Below are 17500 nucleotides of genomic sequence, written 5' to 3'. Positions count from 1 at the left end.
TTGCACTCTTCCTACAGCACCAGAAGTATTTTACTCCTATTTCTAGCAATTTAGGTGTCTCGATACCCTTAGTCACATTTAGTGACAACTGAATTTTTCCTTTATGATATCACATTGTGCGGCAGTTTACAGTAATATATATATTATATATATATATATATATATATATATATATATATATACAGTGAGCATATGAGTAGGCATGCTTACGTATTTACTATGAACTTTTAACCTTAATTTATTTAAGTAGCGGAATTATAATACAGTAATTTCCCTTTATATAACGGTATTTTTTCATAGCGTTTTTCAGCTGGCCAGATAACGGAAGAGATGGTGTTGTGGATTTCCACTTTGGCATCCGAAACTCAGAGTTTTATCTTGGCTATTGAATAATGGTAACATATTAATTTACAGATATATATATATATATATATATATATATATATATATATATATACAAAATAAGAAAATGGAGAAATACATCTTAATCAATAATCAACTACCAGATAATACCCAATCACATAATTTATTAAACCACTACATATGAACATTAAGGTCAAACATAATAGTATAGAACAAAACAATGTACATCAATGAGTAATATGATACAATAAGTACAGTATGTATAAGTGAATATAAATAAATAAATACAAATATAAATATAAACTACATCTTACAGCTGTTTCAGCCATGCAGATATAGGTGCCTATATATATATATATGAGAGAAGGTTTGAAAATGCAATTTATAGATGTATATTCACTTGACTGGTTTGACTTTTTTAGAAAAAGATTGTCAATTTGACTTTTGTCAATCTTTTTCTAAAAAATTGAAACCGGTCAAGTGAATGAACATCTTTTTAAATTACATTTTCAAACATTCTTTCATATATATATTTCCACTTGTGCGATACCTTACAACTCCACTTTGTTATATATATATATATTCTATTTTGCAGCCATATACATAAGATGAAGGAGATATGAAAGTGTGTCCTAGAGGACTATGAAATCTTCAAAGCCACAGTCGAACCAATTCTACTCTATGGCTCAGAAACCTGGATGTTATCAAAGAAGCTTGAGAGGCGATTGGATGGAACCTACACTTGCCTCCTTATGAGAGCTCAAAATCTCTCGTGGAAGCATCATCCAACCAAAATGCAAATATATGGGAAACTACCACCTGTGTCATCTCTTGTGAAAGGTAGAAGAGTCCAGTTTACTGGACATTGTTGTAGAGCTGAAAACGAGGTAATTTCTACTCTTCTCCTCTGGAAGCCATCTACTCGCGACACCAGAGGGCGCACACTCTCCTACCCTGATGTAATCTCCAGGGATACAGGCATCCAGCAACAGGACCTCCGTAATGCTATGATGGACCGTGAAGTCTGGCGTAGCATGGTAAATTCCATTGTCTCGACCACGGTTGAACAATGATGATGATGATGAGGGGGGTGGGTAGAGTGAGAAGTTCAAAAATCGGGACCAGTCCGGTTGAAGGCAACACAAGAAAGAAATGTTTATATACACACCTGTGTGGCGTCACATAGAAGCACCCATGCAGTGTTATGTAAAAGCACCCAGTACACACTGTAAGGTAGGTGGCTTTAGGTAGGGCATCCGGTCATACAAATCATACCAATACGGACTGGAGTCTGGCGCAGCCCTAGTTTAAACCATCCAACTCATGCCAGCATGGACAAAGGGTTCTGAATGATGATGATGACGATGATGATGACAGTACAGATGGACATAAATTAGATAAAGCAAAGTGTGAAAGCTAATACATGTGAATGTGTGTATTTTGATATGAGAGAGAGAGAGAGAGAGAGAGAGAAAGAGGGAGGAGATGTCTGTGTTTGTGTACTTGATGAGAAAGAGTGGGAATTACGAAAGAGAAGAGGTGAAAGATGACATTATCATAAGATATCACATGCGATATTATCATAATCAACCTTACCGTATAGGCATATCGTAACACTGGTACTCAATTTTCTGCTCGCAGAAGGCAGACTGGGAAGCTAACAGGGCCAGATGTTTCTTGCTCATTTCTCTGTAATGAAAACAGCATTAATGAAAAAATACAGGATTTGTATTTTAAATATATGGAGCTCTATATTAATATATTGAGCACTTGGTATTGGGTATTTTGTATTTTATATTATATATCAATATCGTTTTCAGATAAGCAACATTATTATGAAGGACACCATAGATAGATGTAAAGAGAGAGAGTATAAAAGTGATAAATTATGCTGGTGGATACTGTGTTATCTCACAAATTAGTATAGATACCAGCTATCCACAACGGTCCAATTACATTGTATTCAAGCTTAAAAGAGATGCTGTTTGTTGTAAGCTTCACTTTTTGGGTTGATCCTTGTTCCTATTCAGAACTGAAAATATTCCAAGGACTATAGAATTGGTAACCAAGAGGGGGGGGCAGAGATTTATTCACATCTCTCTTTACTCTTTTACTTTTTTACTTGTTTCAGTCAGTTGACTGCGGCCATGCTGGAGCACCGCCTTTAGTCGAGCAACTCGACCCCGGGACTTATTCTTTTGTAAGCCCAGTACTTATTGTATCGGTCTCTTTTGCTGAACCGCTAAGTGACGGGGACATAAACACACCACCATCGGTTGTCAAGCAATGCTAGGGGGACAAACACAGACACACAAACGTACACGCACATATATATATATACATATATATATGACGGGCTTCTTTCAGTTTCCGTCTACCAAATCCACTCACAAGGCTTTGGTCGGCCCGAGGCTATAGTAGAAGACAATTGCCCAAGATGCCACGCAGTGGGACTGAACCCGGAACTATGGTGTTGGTAAGCAAGCTACTTACCACACAGCCACTCCTCCACATCCAAAACTTTTCTACAAACATTTCTAATGCAGCGACTGCACATTGCTCTGCACGCAATCACGCACCCTATTTGGTGCAGTTCCCTTAAAGGTCCGTAGCTCACAACATCTGCAAAGTGAACCAATTCAAACAAACGCCCTGCATTGGTATTCAGCTGAAGGTGAAAGCACTACTTTTTAAATCCAATGGAATTCTCGTCATATAATCACCTCTACTGGTGCTGCTATCACAGTTGAAGAATGGGTTTAAATGGTTCGTTCAGATTACAGTTAATTGTAGGTCAGTTTTATGAATGCGGTAGAAAACATTTTAATAAAAACAAGTTTTGGATGTGACTAAATCTCCACTCTCCTCTTAATTATCAATTATATATATATCTATATCTATATATATATATATATATATATATACCGAAGTAAACACATAAATGTGAAACAAGGTGGAAAAAAGAGTACTCAATTACCAGTGGTAGAGTAATATGCTTTATTTAAAGCAGCAGAAATTCACACAAAACCTGTTACTCTGATTTCACGTTCCTCAGAGTAACAGGTTTGTTGAATTTTCTGCTGCTTTAATAAAGTAATTATATTATATTATTATATTTTTTCGTAAACCTTCACGTTATATATGTGTATATATATATATATATATATGTAATAAATTCAGGGTGAATACTTGATAAATGTAAGCACCTGTATATGCCAGCTAGTGGCATAGATGAGAGGACATGTATCAAATGAAATAAATGAAAACCAGGACACAAAGGATACAAGTCTTTAGTGTAGCAATTGCATGCGGCTGAAGAGGGCTTTTGAACTATCTGTTATGTCGATTATGCATTGATGTAAGAATAAGTTGTTCTATAAAGCCCAAAACATATGTACCGCAACATCCTTTGCACCCTGTTTTTCATTTATTTCATTTGATACATATATATATATTTCGAACTAGATATATTTGGGGTACTTAGGTCTGCTCAGGACTTAGTGCTTGCTTTTTCCATGGGTATGAGTAAATATTTCACTTATATCTCGCGTATTTGCCGCTGAAGAGGAGAAAATTCTTATGAATTAACCCCGTAATTGGACCAATACGGTAATAACGAATTTTTTAGAAATTTCTATCAGTTTGTTTCAAGACGCATAAATTATAATGGTTAATGACAACTTTTGTCTTTCGGCATATTTGGCATTAGAATTTTTCTTTTACCCTTATCTTGTAAATAGTGTATATATATATATATATATATGCGCATGGCTCAGTGGTTAGAGCTTCGAGCTTACGATCGTGAGGTTGTGAGCTCGAATCCCGACCGGGCTGCTGTGTGTTCTCGAGCAAGGCACTTTATTTCACGTTACTCCAGTTCACTCAGCTGTAGAAATGAGTTGCGACGTCACTGGTGCCAAGCTGTATCGACCTTTGTCTTTCCCTTGGATAACACTGTGGCGTGGAGAGGAGAGGCTGGTATGCATGGGCGACTGCTGGCCCTTCCATAAACAACCTTGCCCGGACTTGTGTCTAGGAGGGTAACTTTCTAGGTGCAATCCCATGGTCATTCATGACCGAAGGGGGTCTTTACCCCTTTATATATATATATATATATATATGTGTGTGTGTGTGTGTGTGTATGTACGTATGAATGTATATATATATATATTCTTTTCCTGAAGTGAAACTCAATCCCTCCTGGATAGACAGATAGTAACAACAAGAGCAGCTCACCTGTATGAAATAGTTATTTTGAGATCAGGTAACTTCTCAGACTGTACAGTGTAGTTATTGTTGAGGTTGTGCGTGACCATGGTCACGCCATACACAGCTTCATGTTCACTGACCATCTTCTTCGATTGCATGTCACAGGTGATGTACGTAGGGGGCAGCGGTCCATTGCCGTCCAAATCGGCAGGGTAGACGCCAGACTTGCGCTTTCCGGCCAGGTAGTAGTCGTTGCAGTTTTGACGGTGTTTTGCTGGGGAGAGAACAGACAGATGGTGAGACAAGCGGTAGAGGTAGTAGTAGTAGTAGTAGTAATGGTGGTGGTGGTAGTGGTAATAGTAGAAGTGGTAGTAGTAGTAGTAGTAGTAATGGTGTTGGGTGGTGGGGGTAGGTATAAGTAGTTTTAGAAGTGTAGCAGTAGTAGTAGTATAATGGAGGTGGTGGTAGTGGTAATAGTAGAAGTGGTAGTAGTAGTATAGTAGTAGTAATGGTGGTGGTGGTAGTGGTAATAGTAGAAGTGGTAGCAGTAGTAGTAGTAGTAATGGAGGTGGTGGTAGTGGTAATAGTAGAAGTGGTAGTAGTAGTAATGGTGGTGGTGGTAGTGGTAATAGTAGAAGTGGTAGTAGTAGTAGTAGTAATGGTGGTGGTGGTAGTGGTAATAGTAAAAATGGTAGTAGTAATAGTAGTAGTAGTAGTAATGGTGGTGGTGGTAGTGGTAATAGTAAAAATGGTAGTAGTAGTAGTAGTAGTAATGGTGGTGGTGGTAGTGGTAATAGTAAAAATGGTAGTAGTAGTAGTAGTAGTAATGGTGGTGGTGGTAGTGGTAATAGTAGAAGTGGTAGTAGTAGTAGTAGTAATGGTGGTGGTGGTAGTAGTAATAGTAAAAATGGTAGTATGTAGTAGTAGTAGTAATGGTGGTGGTGGTAGTGGTAATAGTAGAAGTGGTAGTAGTAGTAGTAGTAGTAATGGTGGTGGTGGTAGTGGTAATAGTAAAAATGGTAGTAGTAATAGTAGTAGTAGTAGTAATGGTAGTGGTGGTAGTAGTAGTAGTGGTAGTAGTAGTAGTAGTAATGGTGGTGGTGGTAGTGGTAATAGTAGAAGTGGTAGTAGTAGTAGTAGTAGTTGTAGTAGTAGTAATGGTGGTGGTGGTAGTGGTAATAGTAGAAGTGGTGGTAGTAGTAGTAGTAGTAGTAGTAATTCATGAACTAATCTTGGAGGACCATCACCGAACAATTGACCAACTGTTGTGTCCTGGAACTCCTGCCAAGGAATTCTGAGTGAGGAATTATGAAGGGAAAAAGTCGCAGAAAAATTTGCGCCTTGCTTGCTCACAAGGGAATGTGTGTTGGGAATTGAAAGAAGAGTTAGGATTTGGTCCAGATCCTTTTTTGGTCATTGCTGGTGACGAAAGCTGGTGCTACAGAGTTTGTAGATGCGGAAGAGGTGAAGGGAAAAATGATGCAGTCTTTGAAAGGCATCACTCAGCAAGAATTCCAGATTGCTTCAAACAGTGGAAAACACATCTGGAAGAGATGCATTGAATCCATTGGAGAATATTTTGAAGGTGGCAAAAGTGTAAATATGTAAAAACCAAGTGAATAAAATAATATTGAAAGAAAAAGTCCTGGAAGAAATGGTAATCTAAGGGTGACCCCACACAACAACAGAACTCCCCAGCTGGAGCCTCACTAACAGATGCAGTTTAATGCCAAACCCTGGACACACATAAGGGTGTACCCAAAAGTAACCAGAAACTTCCTTTGGGTATCCCCTTGTACACACAACTAACCAGACACAAAACAATCTCTCACTGACCGATCACATGACACCCTTAACTATTGCAGAGACAGACGCACAGACAGACAAAGAGGGAACTTACCAAAGTGACAAGTCTCCCCTTCGTATCCAGTTCCAGAGCAGTCGCAATGCATGTCCCTCCAGTCGGACACACACTTGCTGTTGTGCTCGCAGATCATTCGTTTCTGGCAGAAATCTTCGAGGGGACAGCCGTCCAGTTGGGGCCCGTTGGCTGCTGCCGATTGGACAATGGTGATTAGGTCAACCGCTTTGTCTTGCAGGTAGACATTCCGGATACATCCCATAAATCCCATTTTTACTGTATGAAAATATATAACAAACATATATCATCATCAACACCATCATCATCATCGTTTAACATTAATTTTCCATGCTAGCATGGGTTGGACAGTTCGACCGGGGTCTGGGAAGCTAGGAGGCTGCACCAGGCTCCAGTCTGATCTATATATATATATATATATATATATATATATATATATATATACATATTTGTATGTGGTGTGTATATATATATATATATATATATAATATATATTATATAATAAGAGAAGAAATAGAGCAACATATATATACACACACACATCTATATACATATGTATATATTATATATATATATATATGTGTGGTGTGTGTGATATATATTATATATATATATTTTATATAAATACATATATATTTGGATTTATAATAAAAAATAATCAAAAATAAGCAAACAAGATGACTCTGGTATTTGGTACAATGTTTCGCACTACAACATTTCATTAAAGCTGTAAGTATTACGGCAGATTTAAGATGTTGAGTGCTCTTCAGCCAATTACATAGCTTTTCCAATAGTATAAAAAATTTCAAATCAATTAGTAACATTTTAGAGAAGGTAAATATACAGATAAAGATGTAGATTTGAATTCTAAGAACATATGAGGTTGTGAAGTTCAGTTGCTATTCATTTGAATCTAAATTGTTAAGTACTGGCCCGGGGTTAAACAACAACAACAACAACAATTTACATACCTGAGAAATCATAACCTATTATGATGTTGCTTTTTAACTCGACCTTCTGATAATCATAAGGCACAGCATTCAACGTGACCCCATCAATGGTCAAAGAAGGGACCCTGTGAACAGATTAAAACAACAGAAGTGGGAATACAGAACCTTAAACTTTTCAAATGATTTCTGCATCGTTTTATTGCTTGTTACCGCCGCATTGGTTTGTCTGTCTGTGTGCAAAATAACTCAAAAGGTTGTGAACGGTATTTGATGAAACTTGCAGGAAAAGTTGGTAATGACACAAGGAACAGATGATGAAATTTTGGTAATGATCCAGGAATTTTTATGGATTCTTGAAGGGTTTTTCCTTTATTATATTTGCTTTACACTAAGTATCACAATGTTATGTTCTTTGATTATCTCCCTTGGAAACACCTTCATCATTTCCACTTAACCTATGGTGGCGTTGCTGTTTCCAAAGTATATTTCGATTTCTCTGTTAGTAATTTTACTCGTGTATCTATCCTAAAATGAGCTGCTTGCCAGAGGTCTGCGCTCTCAGAGTGCATTTTCTAGTTTCTTTTTTAGTTTGTTCATTAATTTACATCATAAGCGCAGGAGTGGCTGTGTGGTAAGTAGCTTGTTTACCAACCACATGGTTCCGGGTTCAGTCCCACTGCGTGGCACCTTGGCCAAGTGTCTTCTACTATAGCCTCGGGCCGACCAAAGCCTTGTGAGTGGATTGGTAGACGGAAACTGACAGAAGCCCGTCGTATATATGATATATATATATATATATAATATATATATATATATACGTGTGTGTGTTTGTGTGTCTGTGTTTGTCCCCCTAGCATTGCTTGACAACTGATGCTGGTGTGTTTACGTCCCCGTTACTTAGCGGTTCGGCAAAAAGAGACCGATAGAATAAGTACTGGGCTTACAAAAGAATAAGTCCCGGGGTTGTATATATATGCGTGTGTGTGTTTGTGTGTCTGTGTTTGTCCCCCTAGCATTGCTTGGCAACCGATGCTGGTGTGTTTACGTCCCCGTTATTTAGCGGTTTGGCAAAAGAGACTGATAGAATAAGTACTGGGCTTACAAAAGAATAAGTCCCGGGGTCGAGTTGCTCGATTAAAGGCGGTGCTCCAGCATGGCCACAGTCAACTGACTGAAACAAGTAAAAGGGTATGTGTTTCATGAGCAGTGATATCATTAATCGAGTGTGTGTGTGTGTGTGTGTGTGTGTGTGTGTGTGTATGGTATGTGTGTGTGTGTGTGTGTGTGTGTGTGGTGTGTGTGTAGGAGATGCAAGGAATGTATGTTGATTGACATTTGTTAACAGATATGTGCAGTGAGTGCCCAGATCAGTTTACAACTCAGCCTCTGGCTTGAAGTGCAAATGGGAATGAGGTATTGGAATAGTCTACCTGAGGTGGCTAGAAGCGGTACGTGATTCGGAGCAGGTGGGAAGTATGATAGGTCAAAAATGGAAGAGGACAAGTAAATCATTTGGTGTTACTTGAGGAGATTCACTTCATGATAAAGAATAAATAAAGCATTGAACATTTACAGTAGATAAGTAAAGTCTCCTACAGCTGTTTCTTGAATACCTGACCCAGTGGATCATGTTAATGGGTAATGAATTCACGTAATCGAAGAATCCTGTCATCAGAGAGATTGAGTTAAAACAGTAAAAGAAAGACAGAACCTTTGATGGGAATATTAATAGTCGTGAGTTTGAATAGAAGACAACTGTATTAGGCAATTCCATAATTAATGAATTAACGAAGTCATTCATGTGATTGCATAAATGAGTATCCTTGTCATACCTGCAGTGTCATCCATTACTGATATTCTGTGAAAACATGTTGGCCAAGGAGTAAAAATAACCTTACTTGGAAACTGGTCAGGATCACTCATTTCTGCCAACTAAGTGGGTTCTGGAGCAATGAGAAATGAAGTGTCTTGCTCAAGAACACAGCACATTGTGACTGAGACCTTTGGTGATATGCTGTGTTTGAGAAGAAGATCCATAAACCCAAGTGAAATTGTGGTCAGGCCCCTTTGTTGGTGGCTCATAAAAGCACGTTTTGAGTGTTGGGCCTTCAGGGGGCAATGTGGATGATGCAGGTTTTGCATAATTAGCACCCATGCCGGTGGCATGTAAAAAGCCCCTTTTGAGCCTCACAGAGGCAATGACAAATGACTGAACCTTTTGCAATATGCTGTGCTTGAGAAAAAAGGCCCATCAAGCTAAGTGAAATCAGAGTCATGGCAGATGCTGGTGTTATACAAATGGCACCTGTGCTGGTGGCACATCAAAGCACCCATTACATTCTTGGAGTGGTTGGGCATTAGGAAGGGCATCCAGCTGTAGAAAGCATACCAGATCAGACTGGAACCTGGTGCAGCCCTCTCAGCTTACCAGCCCTGGTCAAACCATCAAACCCATGCCAGCATGGACATCGGATGCTAAATGATGATGATGAAGATAAGAGTCTCATCCAGGAATTGAATTGCAATCATATGCTTGTTAGTGTGACATCCTTGTTAGTGTGACAATAAACCACATGCTTCCAGGTTTTTCAGGATGGTCAGATTATCGAATTATCAGGCAAAGCTTCAAACTAAGCAAGAATTGCCCATTAACATGATCCACTAGGTCAGGTATTCAAGAAACAGCTGTAGGAGACTTTACTTATTTACTGTAACTGTTCAATGCTTTATTTATTCTTTGCATAACTAAAATGGAACGGAGTGATTCCAGTCAAGACACCCCCCTATACACACCCAAGCAGACCCCCCCTCCCTGTAAAATCTTACCTGTTTCTGAAAGTGAGATTCAAGGAATGCCAGAGGTTATCGTTGACATGGTGGTCAAAGGTGATGGTCTGTGTGATGTTTTGTTTCTTGCGTAAGGGGACAAACACCAACTCTGGATGACCATCGGACAGCAACACCTGAAGAAACGAACAAGATTTCAATAAACTGAATAAAAGAAAGTTAATTAATAGTTAGCTAATTAACTCTGACGATTAATTAGTTTGTTTATTGAGGAAGAAAAAAAATAAATGACAATCGATTTTGGTGAGCAGTAAGTCGAGAATGTACCCGAGTGTGTGTGTGTGTGTGTGTGTATGTGTGTATGTGTGTGTGTATGTGTGTGTGTGTATATGTGTGTGTTTGTGTGTATATATGTGTGGTGTATGTGCGTGTTCATGTGTGTGTGTATTTGTGTTTATATGTGTGTGTATGTGCATCTGTGTGTGTATATGTGTGTGTGTATGTGTGTGTATGTGTGTGTATGTGTGTGTATGTGTGTGTATATGTGTGTATGTGTGTGTGTATGTATGTGTGTGTGTATGTATGTGTGCATGTGTGTGTATGTGTGTGTATGTGTGTGTGTGTATGTGTGTGTGTGTGTGTGTGTGTGTGTGTGTGTTTCCTTTCCTTGACTGTAAATGATTTTCCCTGTCATAGCTGTAAATGATTTTCCCTGTCATACAAGCAGTGTCATTCATTTCTGTTATTCTCTGAGAACATGTCTGGCCGTGGGGAAATATCATTTTGCTTGGAAACCGGTGAGGGTTGGTGACAGGGAGAGCATCTGGCCACAGAAAACCATCTGACCAATGCAAGCAAGGTAAAGTGGACATTAAATGACGATGAAGATGATGAAGATGATGATGTACACACACTATACATTGTCTACAGCTGGATGCCCTTCCTAATGGCAACCACTTCACAGGGTGTACTGGGTGCATTTTATGGGCCACAGGCATGGGTGCATGCAAACAGCACCGGTTTGAGTGCATTTTATGTGGGCAATGAAACCTGTAAAAGACAAGCCTGTTTTTTTTTACTTGTTTCAGTCATTTGACTGTGGCCATGCTGGAGCACCGCCTTTAGTCGAGCAAATCGACCCCGGGACTTATTCTTTTGTAAGCCCAGTACTTATTCTATCGGTCTCTTTTGCCGAACCGCTAAGTGACGGGGACATAAACACACCAGCATCGGTTGTCAAGCAATGCTAGGGGGACAAACACAGACACACATGCATATATATATACGTATATTCGACGGGCTTCTTTCAGTTTCCATCTACCAAATCCACTCACAAGGCATTGGTCGGCCCGGGGCTATAGCAGAAGACACTTGCTCAAGATGCCACGCAGTGGGACTGAACCCGGAACCATGTGGTTGGTTAGCAAGCTACTTACCACACAGCCGCTCCTGGCCGATTATGATTTAACAACGATTTATGGACGATTACGATTTAACAATGTAAAGTATACTAGCCATCTCAATATGGCTAACCACTAGGGGTGGGTGTTACTGTAGCTTTTTAGCCCCAGGAGATCATTGTCTCCAGCTGGCTTTAGACACAATTCCTGTGCTCTTATAATATTCGCAAAGGGAGGTCATCCCCTCTCGAAAACCTTAGTGATACGCATGGACTGCAGTTTCGAGATTATTGCCCCTTGTCAACATACGCCAACAGAAAGAAATAAAAAAGAAATTAGTCAAAAGGTGTGCTGTAGGTAAACTAACCTGTAAGGTGCCGATATCATGACCCTCAAGGCTGTTGAATGTTGAGAGGGTGGCATAGAGAAGGACGGCAGTATCCTTTATGGTTCTGAACTCCAGCTGTATGTCCAGATCATCCTTAACAGGGTTCTCTAGGGTCAGCATGGTGCCGACACGAGGGAAAGACAACGGAATGTTCCGGATTGAATTACAGCCGTAACTGACAGCTGTTCCACCGTGGTACTGGGTGGATCCCTTGCCATATCGCAAGTCGTAAAGGATTGATTTGTCATTGAAGTAGATGTTCCGGAGACATCCGATGAAGTTCTGCGTTACCTCCAGACCTGCAACGAGCAAAAACAAAAAGAAAAAAGAAAATCATAGAAAAACGATATGTGTGTGTGTGTGTGTGGTGTGTGTGTGTGTGTGTGTGTGTGTGTGCACATGTGGGTGAATGTATACGTGCCTACGTATTCTTTTCTTTGTTTTTCTTTTATTTCTAGCATGTCTTCTGCCGATTATTTTTTTTCTTAACCCTTTTGTTACCATATTTAGGCTATTATTTCTAGCATATAGAGGGACCACATTGAGGTCTCCTTCCCTCATTTCTTCTGCTCATTATTTTTCTTCTTAACCCTTTTGTTACCATATTTAGGCTGTTATTTCTAGCATATAGAGTGACCACATTGAGGTCTCCTTCTCTCATGTCTTCTGCTGATTATTTTTTTCTCTTAACCCGTTTGTTACCATATTTAGGCTATTATTTCTAGCTCTAGGGGAGGGCCCATTGAGTCTCCTTCCCTCATTTCTTCTGCTCATATTTTTCTCTTAACCCTTTTGTTACCATATTTAGGCTGTTATTTCTAGCATATGAGTGACCACATTGAGGTCTCCTTCTCTCATGTCTTCTCTGCTGATTATTTTTTCTCTCTTACCCTTTTGTTACCATATATAGGCTATTATTTCTAGCATATAGAGGGACCACATTGAGGTCTCCTTCCCTCATTTCTTCTGCTCATTATTTTTCTCTTAACCCTTTTGTTACCATATTTAGGCTGTTATTTCTAGCATATAGAGTGCCCACATTGAGGTCTCTTCTCTCGTGTCTTCTGCTGATTATTTTTCTTCTCCCTTTTGTTACATATTTAGGCTATTATTTCTAGCATATAGAGGGCCACATTGAGGTCTCCTATCCCTCATTTCTTCTGCTCATTATTTTTCTTCTTAACCCTTTTGTTACATATTTAGGCTGTTATTTCTAGCATATAGAGTGACCACATTGAGGTCTCCTTCTCTCATGTCTTCTGCTGATTATTTTTCTTCTTAACCCTTTTGTTACCATATTTAGGCTATTATTTCTAGCATATAGAGGACCACATTGAGGTCTCCTTCCCTCATTTCTTCTGCTCTTATTTTTCTTCTAACCCTTTTGTACCATATTAGGCTATTATTTCTAGCATATAGAGGTGACCACATTGAGGTCTCCTTCCCTCATGTCCCTTCTGCTCATTATTTTTCTTCTTACCCTTTTGTTACCATATTTAGGCTGTTATTTCTAGCATATAGAGGGACCACATTGAGGTCTCCTTCCCTCATGTCTTCTGTTCATTATTTTTCTTCTTAACCCTTTTGTTACCATATTTAGGCTATTATTTCTAGCATATAGAGGGACCACATTGAGGTCTCCTTCCCTCATTTCTTCTGCTCATTATTTTTCTTCTTAACCCTTTTGTTACCATATTTAGGCTGTTATTTCTAGCATATAGAGTTACCACATTGACGTCTCCTTCTCTCATGTCTTCTGCTGATTATTTTTCTTCTTAACCCTTTTGTTACCATATTTAGGCTATTATTTCTAGCATATAGAGGGACCACATTGAGGTCTCCTTCCCTCATGTCTTCTGCTCATTATTTTTCTTCTTAACCCTTTTGTTACCATATTTAGGCTATTTTTTTCTAGCATATAGAGGGACCACATTGAGGTCTCCTTCCCTCATTTCTTCTGCTCATTATTTTTCTTCTTAACCCTTTTGTTACCATATTTAGGCTATTATTTCTAGCATATAGAGGGACCACATTGAGGTCTCCTTCCCTCATTTCTTCTGCTCATTATTTTTCTTCTTAACCCTTTTGTTACCATATTTAGGCTATTATTTCTAGCATATAGAGGGACCACATTGAGGTCTCCTTCCCTCATTTCTTCTGCTCATTATTTTTCTTCTTAACCCTTTTGTTACCATATTTAGGCTATTATTTCTAGCATATAGAGGGACCACATTGAGGTCTCCTTCTCTCATTTCTTCTGCTCATTATTTTTCTTCTTAACCCTTTTGTTACCATATTTAGGCTGTTATTTCTAGCATATAGAGTTACCACATTGAGGTCTCCTTCTCTCATGTCTTCTGCTGATTATTTTTCTTCTTAACCCTTTTGTTACCATATTTAGGCTATTATTTCTAGCATATAGAGTGACCACATTGAGGTCTCCTTCTCTCATGTCTTCTGCTGATTATTTTTCTTCTTAACCCTTTTGTTACCATATTTAGGCTATTATTTCTAGCATATAGAGGGACCACATTGAGGTCTCCTTCTCTCATGTCTTCTGCTGATATATTTTCTTTAACCCTTTTGTTACCATATTTAGGCTATTATTCTAGCATATAGAGGGACACATTGAGGTCTCCTTCCCTCATTTCTTCTGCTCATTATTTTTCTTCTTAACCCTTTTGTTACCATATTTAGGCTATTATTTCTAGCATATAGAGTTACCACATTGACGTCTCCTTCTCTCATGTCTTCTGCTGATTATTTTTCTTCTTAACCCTTTTGTTACCATATTTAGGCTATTATTTCTAGCATATAGAGGGACCACATGAGGTCTCCTTTCCCTATTTCTTCTGCTCATTATTTTTCTTCTTAACCCTTTTGTTACCATATTTAGGCTGTTATTTCTAGCATATAGAGTTACCACATTGACGTCTCCTTCTCTCATGTCTTCTGCTGATTATTTTTCTTCTTAACCCTTTTGTTACCATATTTAGGCTATTATTTCTAGCATATAGAGGGACCACATTGAGGTCTCCTTCCCTCATTTCTTCTGCTCATTATTTTTCTTCTTAACCCTTTTGTTACCATATTTAGGCTATTATTTCTAGCATATAGAGGGACCACATTGAGGTCTCCTTCCCTCATTTCTTCTGCTCATTATTTTTCTTCTTAACCCTTTTGTTACCATATTAGGCTATTATTCTAGCATATAGAGGGACACACATTGGTCTTCCTTCCTCATTTCTTCTGCTCATTATTTTTCTTCTTAACCCTTTTGTTACCATATTTAGGCTATTATTCTAGCATATTAGAGGGACCACATTGAGGTCTCCTTCCCTCATTTCTTCTGCTCATTATTTTTTTTCTTCTTAACCTTTTGTTACCATATTTAGGCTATTATTTCTAGCATATAGAGGGACACATTGAGGTCTCCTTCCCTCATTTCTTCTGCTCATTATTTTTCTTCTTAACCCTTTGTTACCATATTTAGGCTATTATTTCTAGCATATAGAGGGACCACATTGAGGTCTCCTTCCTCATTTCTTCTGCTCATTATTTTTTTTCTTAACCCTTTTGTTACCATATTTAGGCTATTATTTAGCATATAGAGGGACCACATTGAGGTCTCCTTCCCTCATTTCTTCTGCTCATTATTTTTTTTCTTAACCCTTTTGTTACCATATTTAGGCTATTATTTCTAGCATATAGAGTTACCACATTGAGGTCTCCTTCCCTCATTTCTTCTGCTGATTATTCTTCTTCTTAACCCTCTTCTTACTATATTTAGGCTATTATTTCTAGCATATAGAGGGACCACATTGAGGTCTCCTTCCCCCATTTCTTCTACGGAATATTTTTCTTCTTAACCCTTTTGTTACCATATTTCTGTTGAGATGCTCTGTGCTTCTATCAATTACTTTAAATATAACAAAGAATTTAGTAAAATAAGTTTGTTATCATAAAGCTAGTGTTAGGAACATAAATTGCGACTAAGATTTGGTGGAAGATTTTCATTCAAAACTTATGTAAACAAGACATTTGTACTAAAGAGCCAGAGGTGGTTTTAGCCAGGTTGGTATCAAAAGGGTACACATCTCCACATTTGGGCAGATGGAGATTAGAAGCAGTTGGAAGAGTGTGGCTTGCAGGAAATTTAGGCTGTTATTTCTAGCATATAGAGGGACCACTTTGAGGTCTCCTTTCATGTCTTCTGCTGATTATTTTTCTTCTTAACCCTTTTGTTACCCTATTTCTGTCGAGATGCTCTGTTTCTTCCAATTACTTTAAATATATCAAAGAATTTAGTAAAATAACTTTGTTATCATAAAGCTAGTGTTAGGAACATAAATTGCGACTAAGATTTGGTGAAAACAAGACGTTTGTACTACAGAGCCCAGGGGCAGTTTCATCTGACCTTCTGAGACAGTGGAGAGGATAAAACAAAAACAAAACAAACTCAAACAATTACAAATAAATAACGCAAGTCATTCTGTCTTAGTATTCTGATTGGTGCTCAGCCAATCCAGGTGCCAATTAACGTAATTAATTGTTAACATACCTTTGGTCTTGACGAAGTTTTTCCCTCCTCCAAAGTAGACGTGGGGATCAAGGTTGAGGTAGTTCTGTACTGTCTTCTGTACAGTTTTGTCATCGAGATGAACATACATCACAGGACCCTGATGTACCAGGGTAAGATTGTGCCATCTGGTGGAGAAAAAAAGAAACGGCAAACGTATATATATGTATATATATATATATATAGATAGATAGATATGCATATATATGTATATGTATATATATGGAAGCACTCCGTCGGTTATGATGATGAAGGTTCCGGTTGATCCGATCAACGGAACAGCCTGCTCGTGAAATTAACGTGTAAGTGGCTGAGCACTCCACAGACACGTGCACCCTTAACGTAGTTCTCGGGGATATTCAGCGTGACACAGAGAGTGACAAGGCCGGCCCTTTGAAATACAGGTACAACAGAAACAGGAAGTAAGAGTGAGAGAAAGTTGTGGTGAAAGAGTACAGCAGGGATCACCACCATCCCCTGCCGGGGCCTCGTGGAGCTTTTTAGGTGTTTTCGCTCAATAAACACTCACAACGCCCGGTCTGGGAATCGAAACCGTGATCCTACGACCGCGAGTCTGCTGCCCTAACCACTGGGCCATTGCACCTCCACATGTATATATATATATATATATATAGATATATATATGGGTGTGTGTGATTGTGTATAGAAGAATATATTAATAAAAGGAATTCCAACCTTGTCTGATTTTCATGTTTTATTTACAATCTTATAATGATATAATATAAGATAATATAATATAATATAATAAAATAAAATAGTAGAATGTTAAATGTTCATTCTGATTGAACTAGTACTTTCATGCATTAAATTCTGCAATCTTCAGGTTCATGTAGTAGTGGTGACAGTCATGCTTCACAATTTTTGACTGTGTATATATATATATATATATAGATAGATAGATAGATAGATATGCATATATATATA

At 38.4% G+C, this 17500-nt stretch overlaps 1 protein-coding gene across 1 annotated transcript in view; it reads right to left on the bottom strand.

The window, feature by feature from the left end:
- The window catches only part of LOC115230827 (contactin-associated protein-like 4), a 76226-nt gene that overhangs the window by 30329 nt on the left and 28397 nt on the right, over window positions 1-17500 (bottom strand). The window contains exons 6-12 of the mRNA XM_036499835.1: window positions 16538-16683; window positions 11956-12275; window positions 10228-10364; window positions 7423-7526; window positions 6473-6709; window positions 4600-4846; window positions 1960-2052 (exon numbers count right to left, since the gene is read on the bottom strand). Coding sequence (XP_036355728.1) covers window positions 1960-2052; window positions 4600-4846; window positions 6473-6709; window positions 7423-7526; window positions 10228-10364; window positions 11956-12275; window positions 16538-16683 — 1284 coding nt within the window. The remainder of the gene's footprint in view (window positions 1-1959; window positions 2053-4599; window positions 4847-6472; window positions 6710-7422; window positions 7527-10227; window positions 10365-11955; window positions 12276-16537; window positions 16684-17500) is intronic.

Source organism: Octopus sinensis, unplaced genomic scaffold (genome assembly GCF_006345805.1).
Source record: "Octopus sinensis unplaced genomic scaffold, ASM634580v1 Contig16474, whole genome shotgun sequence".
Lineage (NCBI taxonomy): Eukaryota > Metazoa > Mollusca > Cephalopoda > Octopoda > Octopodidae > Octopus > Octopus sinensis.
This window is presented reverse-complemented; position numbering and strand designations above follow the sequence as displayed.